Genomic DNA, 22,504 nt, shown 5'->3' on the forward strand with positions numbered 1-22,504 from the left:
AATGAAAGGAGGTTGGGGGTATTTATAGATAAAATCATAAAAAGTAGGTTTTTTTAAAAAAAAATTAAAAAAAAAAATTAGCCGGTTGACCCGCCGGGTCGGGCGGGTCGACAACGGCCACAAGATCGTGGCCGTTGATCTCAACGACCACGAAATCGTGGCCGTTGAATGATCCAACGGCCACTTGCTAGTGGCCGTTGGATCTGGGCGCCCTGATGGGCGCCACGTGTCCAACCCGCCGGGTTGGACGGTTCCAACCCGGCGGGTTGGACCCACCGGGTTGCCGGTTTTCCTAAGGGAAAACCGGGACCGGACCGCCTAGTGGCCGGTCCGGTCCCGGTTTCGGGTCGGGCCCGTTGACCCGGTTAACTGGCCCGTTGACCAAGGGCTGGTTCCGGGCCGGGTCCGGGCCCAACCCGGCCCTTGGCCAGGTCTAGCTCTTAGCAACGCCCTGCAGCTGATGAATCACTAACCTGATTCGGCGATCGTCAAAATAATCTATGGAATCGAACAGCTGATCAATGTCCTCCCGCCAAATCTCGCAGTCAATAGCATTCTCATAACCCTTCAAGATTGGCGGGTTGAACGACTGAAACCTCTTCAGTAAGGTTTCCATAGGCATCGCTGTGGCGTCCATTTGATCAGTTTCGGTACTAGCTTGTTTGCTCGGAGGAGTTACTGCTGGTCGTTCCCTGTTCAAAACTCTTCTAGGTGCCATATCTGATAATCAAAGGGTTAGGACACAAAAATATCTCAATCTGTACACTTCGGTGCCCTTCAACTCCTTGGGAAATCGGATTCGAACAAGAAACCAAAATACAGTTTGTATCTCAAGTAGTACATGCTTTACAATTTAAATCACAGATCATGTAATTCAAATAATCTTCAATTAATAAAGCATACTAGTATGAAATTAAATATTCAAATAAATAATTCAATCACACGCGAGAATCGATACAAGCGGACAAGAGTTATACAATCTCAAACTAGTAGAACATGGTTTAGTCTAGTTTATTCAATACAATACATAACGAGTTCGAATACAATCTAAGTTCGATTGAATAAACGACTTCTAAAAACACCAAGTCCTCACTCTATCTTCACATCCCAACTATCCATGCGATCTCTGACTCGGTCCTGCCCCACCTATCGCCAAGCACACATACAAAGACAAGACAACAGCCGGATAATCCGATGAGAATAACATTCCCAATATAAACAACAAACATGTAATATCATTCAATATGTCAACTAATGATATACAAATATCAACAATGCAATTCAAAGAGGAGTCTAGAATGAAATGCATGTCTTTAAAATCCGAGATTATCAAGTCGGATAATCAAAAGGTGATTCGGTTTTTCTCTTCCTCTATTGGGATCCCGAGGATGAAATATCACACCGACACTTCCCTCGAGGTGGATAGTGTATAATTCAATACTCTAGACTCTGAAGCAACTATAGATAGTTAAGTCGGTCATTACAGTAATCGTCTGCCAATGCCATCTACTATAATTCTCAGAACGTCTAAATCAAAATGAATGAATCAATTGGCTTAATATGAATGCAAGTGAAAATCATAGCTCATTCAAATAATTCAAGTAATCAATTAACATGCAAGTATGTGATTTCTCCGGAACACTCGAATCAAGTTGGATTCGAGTCACTCGTTCCATTCAATTCTAAGTTGTCTTATACCTTTTTTCGTTGCTTCACAACTTCAATCTGAAAAACACAAAATACTCATTCAAAACTCAATCAATCTTCTTCAATCGATAATAAGAAATCAATACTATACCGGCTCTAAACTTCATAACGATCCAACTTCTGCAACCTCGCAACTCAACGGCCTTCAAAAGAATCTGTAAAAGAAGTAATAAAGGCTCGAGATCAAGATCACCATTCAAACTCGACTGAATACGACTCAAATCAATTCAAACCAAACTATAGCCCAAAACTCGAGCCGACATCATAACGGCTATATTCTGAACAATCCAAAATCATAGACAGCAGTATACATATCGAATATAATCAAACCAATATCAAATCATCAATAAAAATTAAAAACCAACAAATCTCAAAACACAAATTCTCGAAAATCATCTATAAATTCATAACAAATCCGAACGATGCTCTTTTTCCGATCCGACTGAGAATAAACGATAAAAACTAGTTCAAGAACATCATACTCGAAACTCATTCGATTCTAACAACATCCGGAAAAATAAAGTATAACTGATCGGAGGAATACTTACGATAGAACGAAGCTCTCGCGGCCGTGATCGCAAATATGTCTTCAGATTTAATTTCTATCGGACGGATCGAACAGAAAAAGAAATCTGAAAGCTTGGAGAGGCGTTTTTCTTTCTTCAATGGAGGGAGGCGATTTGTTGGAGAAGAAGAGAGGATGAGATAATGAAGACTAAGTCAACAAGTTCAATATAATATAACAAATCCCATTTTTGCGTTTTAGTCCTTGAAAAATCCAAAAATTGCAAAATAGTCTCTGATCAAAATCAAATTGTTTCTCGAATTCTATAATATTCGATTATCTCAAATAAACTCAATTAAGATAAATTTGGGGCGTTACACCTGGACTGCTAGATTGCTAGGGTGTTTGGGTTGTTTGGATAGAGATACGAACGTATTATCCGAGATATCAGGTTGAATATACATGTATTATATTTGCATGTTTTCTGTGGTATTATTTGCATTGATATTATGTGGCATGCATGAACACGTTGAGCTTTATGCCTTGAATTTCATAGTTAGTAGTAGGGGTCGCTCAACCCCGTGTTTTCAGTGGATGAATTTCTTGGATTTGGGTCTGGATATATCCACATTTTTATTATATGAGAGCCACTTCCTGATGTGATGGCTCAGCGTGCTACATACTATGGCGCCTTAACTGAGTAATCTTCTGGATAGGTTTTTTTTCAGTACCCGTCATATTGCATGTGCATGCATGGTATATGTATATTCGTACTTCTGTACCAAGTATTTTATGCTTACGTCCATAGAGTTTTGTGTTGGACACCCTATTCTATACAATTATACTTTAATGTTTTAGTTTAGTTTATTCTTTGATCAAACATTGTAAAAGATGATTTATCTTCAGTTTATGGATGAAAAAACTGGTTATTTTTTAAATTTGTATTTCGAGACTTGTTGTTCAATGTGAAAGTATTAAATAATGTCGATGTCAACTAGGCCCAATTTTGGGGCGTGAAATTGACAATATCAACTTCTAAAATGCAATCTGACCATGGAAAACACACAACTAAACACTTTATGTACATATATTTCAAAGAGATGAGGGGAGAATGTTCCGAAAGAACACCGAGCCAATTAACCAAACAAAACCACACTTGATTCATCCCTTCAACAACACCCATGGCATAAAAAAGAAGATCCAAGATTACAACAGAATCAACATTTTAATTTGAAATATACCCGATGGAGATGCAACCCACCTTGACTATGACGGCTACTGAATTGGAGAATATGACTCGACATGGCACTGCAAAAAAATTACCCAATATAGAATCAGCACGCTCCACTCACATTGAGCAATGATGATCTTACCATAAAAAAAACAAAGTAATTCTTTGCCAACCAAAGTCACCATGAAAACATAGCAAAAGCACCTAAATCAGTACTCGTATCATAACCACGAATCAACTCCAAAGGTTAAATATAGTTGTACCTTTAAAATAGTCTAACATTAGCCAAAGAGCTGAGATTTTCCATACATCACGAGCCCATTTATGATGCCAAATTGCGTGGAAACTTGATTCATGGAACTTTTGGCATTGGAGCAGAGACTATCTACGTATATGAGCTCTGACAAGTAGCATATCATGAAACGGCTCCATACATTAATATTGAAATTATCAAATTGTACCATTGAGATTTTTTTTTTCAAACTTTAACATAAGCATGTATTAACGAAAAACAATAAAACGTATTTTACTTAAAATTAACTAGTAGCATATAAAAATGCACGTGAGTTGAATTAATCAACATTTACAAGAAATTCTATTCCAAATAAAATTTCATTCACATTCATAATTATCCAGCAATATTCACTGCATTTATTGCTAGCTAAGGAGAAAATCTTAAAAAAATTCAATTTGATATATTTGAATGGTATTCCAAATATAACCCTCAACAGAAGAAAGATATATAAATAATAGAACTTGTTGTTTTATAATTCTACATATTTTAAAAATTTTAATTAATTAACTTCCCACAACTTTTTATGACTTCCATTATACTCATGATCCAAAGTCTAAATTGCCATTGATTTTTTTTTTTCACAACTCACTTAAAATTCATTGAAAAAGTAATGTTAATAATTAGATGTTTTGTGGATACACAATACGTTCATAATTATGTTCGAGTGATAGAGCTGCTAATAAATTATATCACAATAACTCTTATGATATCCCGATTGTATGTACGGTTTAAATTAAGTATTTACAAAAATCACATGAAACATATAGGTAACATTTTATTGATTCATAAGTAAATATAGTATATAACTAAAAGGGAAATTTTTTTTTTTTGTCTAATAAGTTGTCAATTTTTTTGTTTTGGTCCATTAACTTTTTAAAGTTTGGTTTTGGTAAATTAATTTTTAATTTCAGTGATTTTGGTTCAATTGCTGGCGTGGCAGCTAGACACGTCAACATTTTCGGTTCCACGTCATCATTTTCCGATTTCACGTCAGCAATTAGACCAAAATACCCGAAAACTAAAAATTAGTGTATCAGAACAAAATTTTGAAAAGTTAATATACCAAACCAAAAAATAGACAAGTTAATGGACAAAAAAAATATTTTTCATAACTAAAATCATTATAGTTTTATGAGCATTTATGTCTGAAACACCATATAAGAAATAAGAGAGAGCATATGATTGCATCCTGAAATGAAAATCCTTCAATTCTCTTCGACAAAGCACATATTTTCTTCAAAAAAAATATGTTTTTTCTTAAAAATTATAGTTTTGGCGTTAAAATCAGTTTTTGAAAAACAATTATTTAAGTGTTTTTTAAAATCTAGAAATTTTAGTTGTTGACAACTTCTTCTATTTCTATTTTTAAATTTTAAAAAAATCATTTTTCAATATTATGCAAACACAAAAACCGCCTATGTTATTTTATTTATTTATTTATAAATAAATACACTTTAAAAGGAAAGTACTTTGAGTGTTTTTTTAGGCAACTTAAAATTAACCGGTAAGAGGAAAACATAAGAATTTTCTTGTGCAAATTTTTATAATCTTGTTTTATTAATTAATTATTATAAAGTGGAGCAGAAAATTCTGAGTCGTATTACAGAAATTGGTTATGAAATTAATTCCCAAAGTCGGAAACCCTAAAAAGTGACTTTAGGCACATTGATTTGATTTCACCATTCTTTCAGCACCAACCTTTCTTCCCCATAACCCGCGCGCACGTACTACTCGGAGTCGAACCATAAATTTTCCGCTGTATTTTAATCCAATTATTATTCCATCAGGAATAGGAATTCCGCTTTTCACATGTAATTGGAGTGCAGATGAATATATGAAAACGTTTTTGGGTCAAAATCAATCAATTTTATCACGAAATGTTTACTATTAACGCGTAAGAATTGCGTGTTTCTAAAGGGTGAGCTTGGTGTTGGACTTGAGTCAACTTGACTGAGTTAATGGGCTGCTGCGAATCGAAGGAGGGTCCGCCGCGCGGGGCGGAGAAGGGTCAGTGGCAGCAGCAGCATCACGGCCACCGCCGCTCCTCTTCTGTTAACGGTGGGGGGTCAACTGGGTTCGCGGAGTTCTCGCTGCCGGAGCTGAAGGCGGCTACCAACAACTTCAGCTCCGACAATATTGTATCGGAGAGCGGCGAGAAGGCGCCTAATGTCGTCTATAAGGGACGTTTGCAGAATCAACGGTGGATCGCTGTCAAGAAATTTACCAAGTTGGCGTGGCCGGACCATAAACAGTTTGCTGTATGTTATTTGATACCCGAAATGTCATTCAAATCTCCTTTCCTTTACCTTTTTTTTTTTTAGGCTTATCGGGTTAGAATTATTGAACATGTTAAAATTTTTGTGTTCGAAAGGAGGAAGCAAAGGAAGTGGCGAAGCTGAAGCACAAGAGGCTTGCGAATCTGATTGGATACTGTTGTGAGGGAGATGAGCGGCTGCTCGTAGCTGAATTTATGCCTAATGAGACTCTTGTTAAGCATTTGTTTCACTGTATGTTTGTGGCACTTTCCTACATTTTTTTATATTTTTTCAGCTTTGAGCTGTAGCCTGTAGCTGGGTATGTCATTTCTAGTTCAAAGTTTAGAATTTGTTGGATTTGATCAAAGATTTTGGGGGTGGGTTGGGGTTGTTCATAGAATAGTTGAATTTATATTCAACATGCTATTTTTATGTATGAAGTGCTTGCCTTTGGTTATTCCCTTTCTTTGATTACTTTTCGACTGATCTTTCCAAGAAGAGCCAACAGTCACGCCTCATAAGTCTGTCTTCGAGCATTGCGAGAGAGAGGGGGGTGGGTGGGTGGAGTTGGTTCCCTCATACCAATACCATCATCTAAATTGCTTGTGAATATGCAATCATTGGTGTATTTTTTTGTAAAATTTGTCCATAACATCCACTGTTACCGACCTATTTTTTTAATATTTTTTGAATATTCTTTTATACTTTTTTGCAGGGGAAAATCAAACTCCTGAGTGGGCGATGCGTCTTAGAGTTGCTTTGTACATGGCTGAAGCCTTGGATTATTGCAGCAACGAAGGTCGCCCACTCTACCATGACTTGAATGCCTATAGGGTTCTCTTTGATGAGGTTAATTAGTTTTTTTTTTTTTCTCTTTAACCAGCTCTTTGTTATCCGTTAAATGGGGTGATAGCGAGAGTTTGCCTTGCAACGTGCTATTTTTCCCCTTCCCGTGCTATTTGTCCAGGTTTATGTAATGCAAACGCCGATAATGTTTTTTTTCCACAGAATGGTGATCCGCGTCTTTCCTGTTTTGGATTGATGAAAAATAGCAGGGATGGTAAAAGTTATAGCACGAATCTCGCATATACACCTCCGGAGTATTTAAGAAATGGTAGATCCTGTGTTCTGTTCATGTGTCTATTTCTTGAACTTCAGGTTGCTTTTGATACTTAGCTTGATTTTGTAATTTCTTGTAGGAAGGGTTACTCCAGAAACTGTTGTGTTCAGCTTCGGAACTGTCCTTTTAGATCTTCTTAGTGGAAAGCATATCCCTCCAAGTCATGTAAGTTTTGTGGGCAGTGCTAATTATTAGTTTTATAACCTGTCTCAATCTGGCTTGCTGCTCTTTAAATTAGCTTTAATGCTATGAAACTACCATTTATTGGCTGTTAACTCATTAGATATTTCTAGGTAGTGGATCTCTGCTTATTACCGTTGTTAGAAATAGAAGATTTTGAAAATTGTTCTCCGTGTGGTTATGAAATTACGATCAAATTACTAATTTTATGACTTGGCGAACTTTATTTAACGGTACCCTTAGGGTGGTGTCCCAACGGTGTACCTATCGTTATATATGGGGTCCACACTTTTTTTTAATGGACACACACGTGAGGATAACTTCACCGTTAGATGCATCCTTAAGGTATCGCCGTAATTATAGCATGGCATTTTTCTTTCTTAACACAATGAAAATGTTACGGTCCCGTCAGCACAAAACCAAGCACAATCAGCAAGTGAGAAGCACCTGAAAAGGAAGGCGTCACAGCAAAAATTAAGGAAATCGTGTGCAAGAGATATAATCATGGAAAATTCAAGAATAATGCTGAATCAAAGGAATATATGGTTGCTAGTGTTTCTCCTAATTATTAGTCAGTTTTCCTTCAATAAAGAGATTAGAATAACTAAGAAATAATTGAGGATCCTTTCTAGAATTAGCTAAGAAAGGATAGGAATAAACTGTATATAAATGAGAATACATGGAATATAACATCAGCTTTTGATCTAAAAAATATTAATGATGTATTATCACGAAATCGTGAGGTTCTCTCTAACAAGCCTCGAAGAATTTCCCCCCATCACAAATATAAATCCTGGGACCATAACAAATTGATGCCTTCTCAGGTCGTCATGAGAGAATAAGAATTCCACTTATTTCATCATCAATCCTGTATAAAAATGTATCAAGAGGGTATGACAAAGGCCAAAAATGACACAAGCTCTTCTTGATCAATTGGAGGAGATATCCAAATGTCTGTCAAACGTGCGATTAGAAGAACGAGATCAGAGCAATGACAGCAGCAATGAATCCAAAGAGCAGCAACACAGCGAGGATGGCTTATCTTATGTTCCTTAAAATATTTTTCCCCGGTACAATAGATAATCAGATCCGTTGAGATGGTCAATGTGAAAATTTTCTTTGATACCAACGCGATCAGGAGAAAGACAAGGGTTGGTTGGCCTTTTTTCCCCTTGAGGGCGATGGCGAACCATTGTTTCTCAAATGGGAACAAGATCGGCCCGAGTTACAGCTGCAGGAATTTAAAAACCTACATTATCTAAGCTTTATCCTTTGAAATACTCCAACAGCTTGAAGTATTCCAAGTACCTTCTTGGAAAGATGTTGAAATTATGAAGCAGTACCCTTCCCTCATGGTCGAGGCCAACCATGATCTCAAGAGGGGAGATGTCATGATCAGTCAGCCTAAAACCAAACACAATCATCAGTTGAGAAGCAACCCAAAGTAGAAGTGACACGAAAAATTAAAGAAATCGTGTACAAGAGATATACTCATGGAAAATCCAAGAATAATGCTGAATCAAAGAATAGATGATTGCTAGTGTTGCTCCTAATTATTAGTCAGTTGGCCTTTCAATAAAAGAGATTAGAAATTTAGAATCATTAAGAAACAATTGAGGATCCTTTCCAGAATTAGCTAGAGGAAAGGATAGGAATAACTCTGTATAAATAGTATAATGGAATAAAACAGCAGCTTTTGATTCTCAAGAAAATTGATTAATAAGTGTTTTTACGAGATCGCAAGGCTCTCTCCAACAAGCCTCCCCCATCCCAAAACCTAAAACCTGGACTGTAACAGAAATTCTAGATTTATGGCAATTAAATAGTTGAAAGTGCTTTAGGAGCTATGATACAAAACGAAGTAATCAAACTAGCTCTTCTGTATCTGGAGAGATACTTGCATTTTTGTGTTTGGTTGAATGGATTGCTGAGGTGGGATACTTTATGTATCCTTAAAGGTTTAGGACGTGTCTTTTGAAAAAGTAGAGAATTTTCAATAAATTGTGATCTGAACAGGAAAACGGCCCTTTTATTTTAACTTGAATTCTGCAAGGTGCCTTAATGTTTTGGGCTTTAATTCAACTATACCCAAGGGCCTAAGTCTCCTACATCTCAAATTATTGGAAGAATCTAGAAAGGAGGAGGGAATAAATAGAGAGGGATTTGTTATGAAGAGATTATTCATATGCATATTTTGTGGTGTTAAGCTAGCTTAGCTAGGGCAACAGGACAGGAGTGTGCTCCTTGAGTGAGTGGGTCAGAATATAGTGGAAATACCCTATCGTATTCTTAATATTCTATTATCATTACCATCAATGCAATTTACTTTGTTGCTGCTACTGTTCGATTGATCCATTGTTCTTGTTTTCTGTTTGCCAAGTCGGGTCAATTGTTTGTGGTCATATCAAATTCTTCTCGAATAAAATTGAAGGAGTTAATCTGATTGTCATGTTTTGAAGTACTCATTGTGTACTCAGGGTGAAAGCAGCAAGCTATTGCTCCATGCCCAATGCCCAATTTTTGCCTGGCTCAGTAGTCTGGGTATACATTCTTTAAAATACGTAAAGTTGAAATAAAATGAGATAAAAATGCCAATAAACTCTAAATTTTTAATAAACAAAATTCAATTGTTTTTGTTTATAAATAAATTATTCAAGTTAAAGGTACTGAAAAGATTCAGGGAACGTAGAAAATAACTACGTAGTAGATAGTAAAAATATCTATGTAGTAGTTAATACTGGATAATTTTCCTGAATCGGGTTACGTAGTTGGTACTAGGGGTGCAAACGAGCCGAGCTACTCGTGAGTAGCTCGGTCAAAACTCGACTCAAACCGAGCTCGAGCTTTCAATGTATGTGATCACGAGCTACTCGATCATATATATATTATATATATATATATATATATATATATATATATATATATATATATATATATATATATATAATATAATATAAATATATATATATAATATTTTATTTATTTATTTATTTATTTATTTTTCGAGCTCGAGCTCGAGTAACTCGAACTATAGTCGAGCTCGAGTAAGAAATTAATTACTCGATCGAGCTCGAGCTCGAGTTCGAGTAGTCAAATATGAGTCGAGCTCGAGCTCGAGTAATATGATACTCGGCTCGACTCGACTCGACTCGATTACACCCCTAGTTGGTACTGGATAATTTTCCAGAATCGGGTTACCTGAGAGTGAGACAGTACTCAATTAGTTATATGCCAGACCGGGTACATACTAAAAAAATGAATGGGCTTTACCTGTTTTCACCTCGTTTTTGGTTTCCAGTTTTCACTTGCCACCCATATTGTTTACCTTAGTTACAAATCATGTTTGGCATTTGGTTTCTTTTCAATGTCTAGATACAATTAAGGGCAGCATGACCTGTGATGTGAACTTCTCTTTCCTATTTCTTTTTTAGCTTCTATTCATATTCAAGAAACTTAATGCCTTCTATTCCTATTCATGAAACTTAATGTTATGCTGAATATTTTTTGAATGCCATACGTCTGGGATACCTTTAATGGCAATGGCAACGATCTGTTGGTTTGTAATGGTTACTTTAAATTTGTTTGACAGGACTCCCTTTACATAACATTATATTTTGCATGCAGGCTCTGGATATGATACGGGGCAAAAATATTCTTCTTTTGATGGATTCCCATTTGGAGGGGAATTTCTCAGCCGAAGAGGCTACTGTAGTCTTTGATCTTGCTTCACAATGTTTGCAGTATGAACCAAGGGAGCGGCCAAAGACCAAAGATCTTGTTTCAACTCTTTCCGCATTGCAAAATAAACCTGATGCAAGTTCTATTCTCTTTCTTACTTTTAACGATACTAAGATTCTATTAGGATCTAAATCTCCTAACACATTCAATTCTGCAAATATTAACTAATAGAAAAGGAAGACAGATTTACTAATATGAAATATAATCTGAGAAATATCTCAGCCAAGGATAGAATCCTTTTACTAGAAGAATGCGCTAACTCTCTAGCCCCTAGCGTAATCTAGTAAGAACCCTAGCACAAGCTAGTAAGAAAAAACACACTAAAACATGAATGAATCCCATTTCCTTCTATCTTGCCTAACTTATATTCTCGCCTCCTAATCCCTTTCCTCTTCTCCAAGCTATCGGTTCTAGAATTCTCTTGATAAGTGGGTAGGCCCAATTTTATCAAGGCCCGTGATAATAACCCCAACCGAACATAACTTATCAGCCCATTATTCTAAAGTATCTAACAGATTCATGACTTGATTGGGGCACATTGACTTCATCCAACAAATCTATGATATGTTGATACTTGATACTACCATCTTAGTTTATTCTGAAGCATATTCTGGCAATGCTAGAGTCAGATTGATGTTAACTGGGCTATATTTTTCTTTGGTAGAAGCATTAAGGAAACGTGTATTACATTGCATTATGCCGATGATTTTATTAGCTGGACGGAACAATTATATATTACTGTTTCAAGAATCAATTGTGAAAACTTTTTAGGTTCATCATGTTCTGCACTGTGTGAATCACTTAAATGCAAATGCTGTAGAATCTTGCAGGCTGCTATCATGCTACATAACACATCTTTTCTTCTTACTTCATCTGATCGTTTTATATATTTCCTTTCATAGGTGTGTAGTTGGCAGTGGCAAGGTGTCCTAGTTGATATGAATTATGATACTTTGATGTGGCATAGTAGGGTTTTTTAATTCGTTTTTACTGTATTGGGAAATCATTAATTTTATGATTTCTATTAATGTAGCACAAACTGTATGGTACATATCTGGCTCAATAATGGGCTCTTCTTCGTTGGTGATATTAATATTGTCATATAATTAAATACTTATGGTAAAACATTAATCTCATGGTACTTAATGAAGAAAATGCAAAGATTTTAATTCTTGAAAATAATAAAAGTATTCCTAATTCCAGGTTCCATCTTATGTTATGCTGGGCATTCCAAAGGGTGAAGAAGCACCGTCTACTCCAGCACACCCTCTCTCTCCAATGGGTGATGCCTGTTCTCGTATGGATCTTACTGCTATCCATCAGTTTTTGGTGATGCAGCACTACAAAGATGATGAGGGAACCAATGAGGTAAATTTTTTCATGCGAGAGATGTTTAAGTAAATCTTTGATAATATATCGATGCTAAAATATAGACGTGATTACCATTTAGCTATCTTTCCAAGAATGGACTCAACAAATGAGAGATATGTTGGATGCAAGGAAAAGAGGAGACCTCGCCTTTCGGGACAAAGATTTCAAAACTGCCATTGATTGTTATTCTCAGGTACTTATCACGCATGCACACATGTGCCGTGCTTATTCATCTAGTGTTCACATCTAATTGTTTTTAAGTGCCTGGTTTTGTTGTCTCTTCTTTTTATTATATTCGAGCTGGAAGGATTTCTTCAAATCACCTAGTTCCTTGAATGTCATTAAAGTTCACCAATTTGTCGACCAACCAGCTTCTTTCCACTCCCCCTTGCACAAACATCAGCCTGAAGTTTATTTATCCAAGATCTTGTTGGTTGTGCAAATCGGGCCATTTTGATTTTGTCATGAGCCTCCATTGCACCAATATGGAAAAGTTAAAAGTTGGGCTTTTAACTTTTCCATATTGGTACTTTTTAATTTTCCATATTGGTGCAATGGAGGCTCATGACAGATTTGTTTGTGTTTGTGCATATAAACTATGGTGGTTCCTTTTTAAGTTTTAACTCGTGGGAAAATGATTCAGTGAGCATCTTAGATCATTGGTGGAGGGAAAGGGATGTCAGTAGGGTCAATTTTCCCGTGTTTCCTTTTTTTTTTTTATCACTCGGGTGATATTAATGTAAAGATTTTTAAAGCTCTGTTATTGTCTTCAACTTGGTCAAGTCTACAGTATATTAATGTAAAGATTTTTAATAAGCTCTGTTATAGCCTAGTAGAACTGATACTGAAATCTTAATGTATGTCCAGTTTATAGATGTTGGGACCATGATTTCCCCAACTGTTCATGCACGGCGGAGCCTTTGTTATCTAATGTGCGATCAGCCTGATGCTGCCCTTCGAGATGCAATGCAAGCGCAGTGCATCAACCCAGATTGGTCGACAGCATTCTACATGCAGGCGGTGGCACTTGCGAAGCTGGACATGCACAAGGATGCAGCCGACATGTTGAACGAGGCTGCCATGCTAGAAGAAAAGAGACAACGAGGTGGGAAATGATTGCAAGGATCTGTTGAAGGCGAAGATTGTACCGTTTGATGAATGCTATGCAATCACAACGCCCAGCATGTTTGGTTTGAGAGTGGTGATTTTGAAAATTGTACATTAATTTGGAGGGGATTTATACATTCTTACACTCTGGTGGGAGAGAGAGAGAGACAGGTTCGTGTTAATTTTTGTATCGATTGTGTGGAATAATCATATGGTGTATGGTAATGTATTATTTTGATGTATATATTTTGCCCCCAAGTGGTCACAGAACTATTCAGATTCGAGACAAAAAAATTAGTGTCATACTATGTTTTTACAACTTATTATTGCTATTGTAATACATCAAAAAAAATTAAAAATCGACTATTCACGCGCGCACTATGCACAAAAAATACACCGTACAAGCACAATATGTGCACAAAAAATACGTTGTGCATGCACGAAATTGGCACAGATAATGCACTAGTATATTGAAAATTACTGAATATTTTACTAATAATTAAAAAAAATTGACGATTTTTTAAGTTGATGAAAGCAAATAATCGATGCACTCGACGAAGGCATATTCAGGCATAAACGGACGGTGAACGATGAGGTGGGGAGGATGTGGGAAGAGTTGTATCTGATTTATTGCTCGTAACAAGTGGTGTCGAGTGTAGGCGGCAATAGGCTTCTGCAAAAATCACCAGTTATAAAATACGGTAGTTTTTCCTACATTGACTTAGGTTGCAGTTGGATCGATATATTGCAATTGCATTTTTTCCTACATTTAGGTACCATTTGGAGCGAGAGATTGGATCTGCGGGAGGATTTTAAATCAATGATTTGAAATACAAACATCTCAAGATTTCAAATCTTTCATTATAATTTTGAGTCAAATACATATAATGGATTTGAATCAAATCCCCTCAAATCTTTCGATCTAAATGCTACCTCAAGAGATTTTCCTCTGATTTATAGCTTCATTCACGAACCAAACATTGTAAGAACATAAGGTGCACATTAAGTTGTCCTTTGTTAGATTCCCAACGTTGGTACAAAATTCATGCTTGATGGGAGTATCTCTCATTAGCTAACAGTCACTAGATTTGAGGGCAACGATTGTCAAATGTATTTACAAAGATTTTAGAGACAAATGCAGTTTTACTAGGCACGAGACTAGGGAAAAGAACAACAAAAGTAACAAGCCTGATGCCTTTTTAAGGGCAATATAACAAAACAAGGCTGCAAACTGTTCGTTTGTTTTCATCGTTTCATGCTAGAGGACATGATCTCCTCAATCATTTTATTGTATATAAATCAGATCCCAAATAAACCGTTCATCCAACAAGACAATTACAAATTAGTTCGCGTTCCTTCATTATCCAGCTTTTAGCTTTTGACAGCAGTCCTGAAAAACAGTGTACAATGTAAACATCAGTAAAGAAGAAAGATGTACAATCGGTACCTCGACCCTTTACTTGATTTTAAGTTTTTAATTAAATTGAATATGCATTTTCCTCCCGTTTAAAAGTTAGTAAAGTAAATGCCATAAATAGAAAATGTCTAAACCAGCTCAAAACTGCTCATACTTGTATATAGCAACCTCAAAAATAAAAAGAAAGACCCAGTGAGTGTAAAACTTTGACACTGTCATGTGAGAATTTCCAGATAATAACAGCGTTCCTAAAATATACACACATTCAAAAGATCCTCTCCATTATTCACGAGAAAGTCAACCACTTAACATGCATATGACAGAGGAATTATAGTGATTTGATTTCAACAGTTTTGACAATGAATCAATCCAAAATACCATACAAAAAAAGGAGAAAGAGAGAGAATACCTAGTGGTGATCATCATGACCTTCCCAAGGGTGCCTCCAGCCCTGAGAACATGGTAAAAACAACATTCTGAGAACCATTGTATTTTGCCAAGATTCCCAAAAAAATAGAAGGCCAAAAAATATCAAAACTCACCAATACCACAGGACCATCTTTTTTTGCTCTATAGAGAATCCAAAACCTAAAAATCAAAATGTTTATGATATCAAGGACAGATTCCAGTAGAGAAGAGAGAGCTGCCACCATTCAGTTTGGCAGTCTAGTTATATAGACTCTTATCTCCATTTCTTGCTCGAATTTTTCACTCTTCCAAAAGTTATCACTGATCGTATTAAAATTGTAAACCCAGTGCACTATCCCGATCGACATTTTCGATCCTAACACAAACCTAACAATTTAAAATACTATTCCATGCTATGGCATTACGAGAGGAAAAGGTCACAAAGATGTCACAGGGCTCACAGTAAGTACTAACAGTACTCATAACTCAATACAGATAGGAGTTCAATTCAAACCTATTGTTTGTCATATATTGAGTAATTTCAGATGTAGAGACTCATTAAAGCAAGCAATAACCCTCTTAAATGTGCTAGAGCATAAATAATGATCTCAAAGTAGGGTAAAGGTGAGACAAAAACTAATAAATAATTGTATCAATAATATTTTGATTTCAAATCATGTGTTTTTGTTACTGCGGTCCATAACAAATCTTAAGTGAACTAGATCACATCAAAACAATAATAATAAATAAATAAAACAGGGAGATTAATTGTGAAAAATAAGACACAAGGCTTTTGCAAAATATTATGAATTCTCAGCATAAATAATTATAAACATCAAATCTAAGAGAAAATTAAGGAATATAAACTTAACAAAAAATAACGAACTCTTAACTTGCAGGAGCAAGAATTCCCTTAAGGTCCATCTAAACAAAACACTTCAACTTTAAAAACTGGCTACAACAAAAATTTAAGTGATTCTTGCACGAAGGCATTGAATTAAGAACTAGGGCAATAAAACCCATATCCCAGAAATATTCCGTGGTTTTCCTATTGAAACAAACACAATCACAATCTTAGAAGCAACATTTCCATCAAATCACTCACGATGCCCAAATTTTGTTTAGGAAATGGAACTCTGTAATCCCTACTACTGAAGAAATAAAGTCGCAGAGTATGCACGTTCTTGGCTCGTGGTAAAGTTCCAATTCAGCTCAAGAAAGACTAGACACAGCAAAAGCTAAAGTTCCATCAATAATCTTGCATTCTTACTACAACCGAAACACAGAAGGCAAATATAGAGTGGATACAAGTGCTGACATTCAGATCAAGTTCCTAATCAATCCAGCAGATACCGAGTTACTTCCCCCAAAATCTAAAGACATCTATCACAAAATAGAGAGTTCCGACACATAATTTCCAGTCAGGAAGCCATAAATTCAGAATAAACAAAAAATCGAACAAATTATCGTCAAAATCAGTTTCAATTACGGACATAGAGATCAAAACTAAAAATCTGACTACCCATATCGGAGACCTAATCGATCGTAACTGAGCGTTGAACAAAATATACGCCAAATAAAAAAAGATCATTACCACATGACGGCACACATGCCTTTCCCAGTTACGGTATGCCAGCGCTTGGGCTGATGCAAAGTCACCCCTTTGTACGTGACGCCATGGCCGTGTCCTCCTCCCATTTTCTCCCAAATGTTAGGGTTTACACTGATGATGATGGCGATTTGAGGCAAAGTGGAGAAAATGAGGATTAAGAAAATTACACATTGTGTCCCTTAATTATTAATTTTTCCCAATTTGGACTTTCCCATTTCTTTAAGGAATCATATTTTTTATTTGATATATTGAACTCTTTATGGTTTTGGTATTATATGTTTTCAAATTTGAGTTTGAGTTTGTTTGGAACGTTATTCTGTCACGACATACGTTAGGCGTCATATTAACACACTCAAATAATATATCACATGAGTTCTACATAAGTGATACTCACTAAAATTTGATGATTCGAGCCCAACCTAAGCCCAAAGCTCCAAGTCCGTAGGCGAATCTAAAATCGAGCAAAGAGTGTTAGAGGGGGCCGGAAGAGTGTCCCGGCGTAGCCCATCCGACGCTCAAGTCCGAGTCGGAAATAAATGAGTGAAGAGGAGAGCTTGGGCACTCCTCAAAAATGAAAATAATGAGTTGCAAATGAAGTGAGCAAACCCGGTATTTATAGAGTAGAAGATAGGGGACCAGCACATTCCGTAGGGGACCACATGAGTGAGACTCACGCGCTTGTTCATCCGGTACTCGCCCTTGAGGTGAGGATGAAGCTAAGAGGTCTTGCCCTTGAGATGAATCTTAGGATAAGAGCTCACCCACCTCACGTATGCTCTACCCTAGCTACTCTCCTCCGCCATCATCATTCTCAACTCCTAGGCTCATCCACATCTCATCTCATCACCTTCCCACCTCCCTCTACTCCTCCACTCTTAGGCTCATCCTCAACTCCAACTCCAACTCCCACTCCCACTCCCACTCCAACATGCCTCGCCTCGACGACCTACCGCCATGGACCAATATTACCACTTAGACCTGGATCCGGACCTTGTTTCTTGGCTATTGACTCCACTTGGGCCTAAACATGTGATTAGGGGTATTCATCGGTCGGTTCGGTCCGGTTTTCGGTTTTTTATTTCGGTTTTTCCGATTTTCAGTTTTAGAAATATATAATCCGATATCCGAACCATTTTCCTTCGGTTAGGTTCGGTTTTTTACTAAATCGGTTCGGTTATTTCGGTTTTGATATAATTATTTTAATTAATATTATAAATATATTTTAAAATATAATATGTTATCTTTTAAATGATTTTTTTGTAAAATATTTAAATTCAAAGTTTAAATGACTTAAATAAACAACAATCAACTAAAAGTTATTAAAAATGATTCTTTATTCACTAGGTATCATCTCAAAAAATATATAATATAAAAAATTATATAAATAAAATTATTAATTTAATAAAATTTTGGTTTTTTCGGTCGGTTCGGTTTTGAGATATATAATCCGAAACCGAACCAAATAAATTTCTGTTTTAACATTTATATCCGAATTTCAAATTTTGGTTTTTGGTTCGGTTCGGTGTTTGGTTTTTCCGATTTGGATTTCCGGTTTTTTCGGTTTTATCCGAAGTTTGAACACCCCTACATGTGATGGACCTATTCATGGGGTATCACCAGTTTTCCCCTCCCAAGTCAAGTTGAATCGCAGGTTCAAAACGCGATTGTTTGAGTTCCATAGCCGAGATCTTTATTTTTAAAATTTTTAAGCAGAGACTGAGCTGTATATTTCGTCATCCTTTTTTAGAAATATTTTTGTTCCTTAATCTTTGGCCAGCCTCAACCTCATCGTCTTCACCCTCACTCACCTCTTACAACATAGCTTACACCATTGCTCCCAATCTTTGTCAACCCTTACCATCCTCGCTCTCCTACCCTTTTCCGCATCATTTCGATCTCAATAGCTTCTCTAGCTGCCCACCAACTGCTTGACCATTGGATTCACTCAAGAATACTCAAATGTCTGTTTATCTGCTATCTCATTCATCAATCACTACTAACTCCTCTATTAGGCATAGCCTTAGTAGGAAATTCAAAATTTTCATTCACTCCTTATGGTAGGGAAGATACAAATTTTATTCTCCTTCTCAACTCAAGCTCACCTCCTAGGTTCTACCCTTAATAGCAAAAATAAAATTACATCATCATCGCATCAAGCTCTTCAACTTAACCTTGGTAGGAGAAGCATGAAGCTCAACTTTCACACTTCAAGCTCTTTACCCTCCTCATTCTTGCCCACCCTTCATTTCTTGAATCCTCGCTAAGCTAAGTTGTACTTTTGAGCTCGGTGATCCAAATTTCCCTTTGACCAACCCAAAAAACTTCACGGTGCGACATGACGAATTTCGCGGGATTAGTTGTTAGTGTTGAGGGATCAAGCCTATACCCACCTTTTGACACGGCTTTTTATTTCTAATACTGGAGTACACCCATACTTCTCTTAGAATCGCCTCTTTACTTACATACTTGCCACCTTAGCCCCATTCTGCAGCTCGTTTATCACCCTCTACAACCTCCTCAGCAACCTCGCCGCTTACCCCTCGCCCACGGCCTCGCCCCTCGTCTCTCCCCTCGCCTCACCTCTTGCCTCGCCCCTAAGCTCCTCGCCCCATGGCCATGCCCCGCAGCCTCGCCTCTAAGCTCCTCGCCCCTCGCCCCACGGCCTTGCCTCCACCCTCGCCCCTAAGCTCCTCGCCCCTCGCCTCATGGCCACGCCCGGCAGCCTCGCTTCTAAGATCCTTGCCCCTCGCCCCTCGCCCCTCACCCCTCGCCTCGCTCCGTAGCCTCGCCTCCACCCTCGCCTCGCCCCTAAGCTCCTCGCCCCTGTAGTAACCCGTAACCCAATAAAATGATTAAGAAAATTAATCATAATTAATATTCCTAATGTTCGGACGGCCCGAGGAGAAGACCGGAGGATCCGAAGACTTTCGGACGATCCAAAGTGAAGTTCAGAGGCTACGATCGTGTTCGAACGGTCCGTCGGCAGGTTCGAAGGATCCGAACAGGGATATGGCTTACGTCATCAGTTACGTCAGCAAGGTGATAGTCATGTTTGTGTTGCTTAATTTAATATCATTTTGTTGTTGTTTTGCATGCATTATTTTGTCGTTGTTCATGTTTTATTTAAGTTTTGTTTTATGCCATGCATTTAGCTACATAACATACTTCTGGTTTCATGTGTAGGAAATACCATGTTTTGAAGAATAATTTGGAATTGAGTTGTTGCGCTCGAGCGGTCCAGTTCAGCAGATCGAGCGGAAGGAAGAGATTTACAAGTCAGTAGGATCGAATAAGTGTGCGCGCTCGATCCTTCCAACTCAGCCAATCGAGCGCGCATTTGAGAAATCAAAGGCAGTAGGTTTATAACTTTGGTCGCGCTCGATCCTTCCAATTCTACCGATCGAGCGAGTGCGACGTGCAGATTCGGGAAGGAGTTTTTAAATTAGGAAACTCTATTTTTAATGATTTTAGTCTTTTATTAGGCTTATATATTCCAATTTGTATCTATCAAGAATCACGACATTTTGGTTTACTCGTGTAGTGTTGATGAACATGCGCAACACTTGAGGCTTGTGCTACAGATTCTCCGTGAGAAACAGTTATACGCCAAGTTTAGCAAGTGCGAGTTTTGGATTGACCGAATGGTATTTCTTGTTCATGTCATTTCTTGGGAAAGGGTGTCAGTGGACTCGAGTAAGACTGAAGCTATTTTGAATTGGTCACGTTCGACTACAGCTTCAGAGATTCGTAGCTTTTTGGGTTTAGCAAGCTATTATCGACAATTCATCGAGAATTTATCACGAATTGCTAGACCACTGACGCATATGACAAGGAAGGATGTTCCTTTTGTTTGGTCAAGCGAGTGATATCATATTTTATGTAGTAGCGTGTATCCAAATTAAGTTAATCAAGTTCCTAATTATGATTATTTGGCTAAAACATGATTAAGGGATTCTCAAATGAGTTTAAGGAGTTGAAAAATGGATTCAAAACACTCGAAAATGGCCCAAAGGGTTCCAAGGTATAGGAAGGATCGGACCATCCGAAGTGCATGGAGTTCGGAAGCATAGTTTGAGATCGGAGGCTCCGTGGAGATCAGACGATCCGAAGAGGTATCGGACGATTTGATCGTGTCTGGATAACTGGATATGGATTTGATTTGAAAACACAAGGAGATCGGACGATCCGAAGGTTGAGATCGGACGATCCGAACGTATTACGTAAGTAGTGATGTCACAACAAGGGACGCATGTTCGGAGGGTGTTGATGTGGGAGATCGGACGATCCGATTGCAGGGATCGGACTATCCGATCTATGCCTATAAATAGGTGTCGAGAGGACCTCATTTTCACTCGCACCAATTCTTTTCCTCTCCATTTTGGGGACTTTCAGGCGTCCTATTGGAGGGTCGGGAGTGACGGAGCACTGCGGGGATAGTAGCGGAGCAATGCCTAAGTTTTGAGGCAGTCGTCATCAGCAAGCTGACGATGGATGCATGTATAACATTGGATCCTTATTGAGATTAGGGAGTATGTAATAGCTTAGTTAAGGCTTTTAGAGTATTATAGGTGATATGGTTATTATTGCTTATAGGCTTGGGTTTCGAGTACCTGGACTGCTAGATTGCTAGGGTGCTTGAGTTGTCTGGATAGAGGTACGGACATATTATCCGAGATTTCAGGTTGAATATACATGTATTATGTTTGTTTGTTTTTTGTGGCATTTGTATATGCATTGATATTATGCTGCATGCATGAACATGTTGAGGTTTATGCCTTGATTTGCATAGCCGTAGTAGGTGTCGTTCAGCCCCGTATTTTTAGTGGATGGATTCCATGGATTTGGATCCGGATATATCCACAATTTTATGGTATGGGAGCCACCTCCTGATGCGACGGCCCAGCGTGCTACATACCATGGCGCCTTGACTGAGCAGTCTTTTGGATTGGTTTTTCAGTACCCGTCATACTTCATGTGCATGCATGGTATATGTATATTCGTACTTATGTACTGAGCGTTTTATGATAACATCCGTAGTATTTTGTGTTGGACACCCTATTCTATGGGGCAAGTCTTAGGTTGGACGGACCCGAAGATAGCGGTTGTTGAGTTGCAGTGGTTCCGTGATTTTTGCCCGTTGTTGTATCTGGTTGCTAATTTTTAGAGCTTTCAAAGTGGTTTGGGCCCGTTGGGTTGGCCCGTCCCGCCCTAGTATATAGGCGGGTTGGGTTGAAAATTTTTCAACCCGCCTAAATGGTAGGTTAGCCCGCCAAGCGGTGGGTTGTGGTGGTTTACGGGCCAACCCGCTCCAACCCGCCAAATATAACTAGAAATTGGCCGGTCGACCCACCCCGAACCTCCAAATAGGTGGGTTGGGTTGATAATTTCCCAACCTGCCTAAATGGTGGGCCGGCTCGCCCTGCCCCGCCAATTGGCGGGTTTTGGTGGGTTGAGGGTTGGCCCGACCCGTCTACCCATTTTAACAGCTCTAATAGTTTTGGATTTTAGTGCTTTCCATTCGATGGGGTTGTAAAATATTATTTGATTTCATCCTGGTT

The 22,504-nt window shown here is 37.9% G+C and overlaps 2 protein-coding genes across 2 annotated transcripts; one reads left to right on the forward strand and one right to left on the reverse strand.

Moving 5' to 3' along the window:
• The first annotated feature begins 5,337 nt into the window (after positions 1-5,337).
• LOC140885552 (serine/threonine-protein kinase BSK1-like) lies at positions 5,338-13,812 on the forward strand. Its single transcript, XM_073292533.1, has 9 exons — positions 5,338-5,996; positions 6,110-6,245; positions 6,709-6,842; positions 7,002-7,107; positions 7,193-7,278; positions 10,918-11,106; positions 12,235-12,399; positions 12,482-12,595; positions 13,270-13,812. The coding sequence occupies exons 1-9, from the start codon at positions 5,697-5,699 to the stop codon at positions 13,516-13,518; spliced, it is 1,479 nt and encodes a 492-aa protein (XP_073148634.1). The 5' UTR covers positions 5,338-5,696; the 3' UTR covers positions 13,519-13,812.
• A 756-nt stretch (positions 13,813-14,568) lies between these two features.
• LOC140883562 (NADH dehydrogenase [ubiquinone] 1 beta subcomplex subunit 2) lies at positions 14,569-17,100 on the reverse strand. The gene is made up of 4 exons (XM_073290088.1): positions 16,929-17,100; positions 15,469-15,514; positions 15,336-15,377; positions 14,569-14,899 (listed from the first exon to the last, which is right to left on the reverse strand). The coding sequence occupies exons 1-3, from the start codon at positions 17,030-17,032 to the stop codon at positions 15,336-15,338; spliced, it is 192 nt and encodes a 63-aa protein (XP_073146189.1). The 5' UTR covers positions 17,033-17,100; the 3' UTR covers positions 14,569-14,899.
• Between the last annotated feature and the right edge of the window lie 5,404 nt (positions 17,101-22,504).

Source organism: Henckelia pumila, chromosome 2, assembly GCF_033568475.1.
Source record: "Henckelia pumila isolate YLH828 chromosome 2, ASM3356847v2, whole genome shotgun sequence".
Classification (NCBI taxonomy): Eukaryota; Viridiplantae; Streptophyta; class Magnoliopsida; order Lamiales; family Gesneriaceae; genus Henckelia; species Henckelia pumila.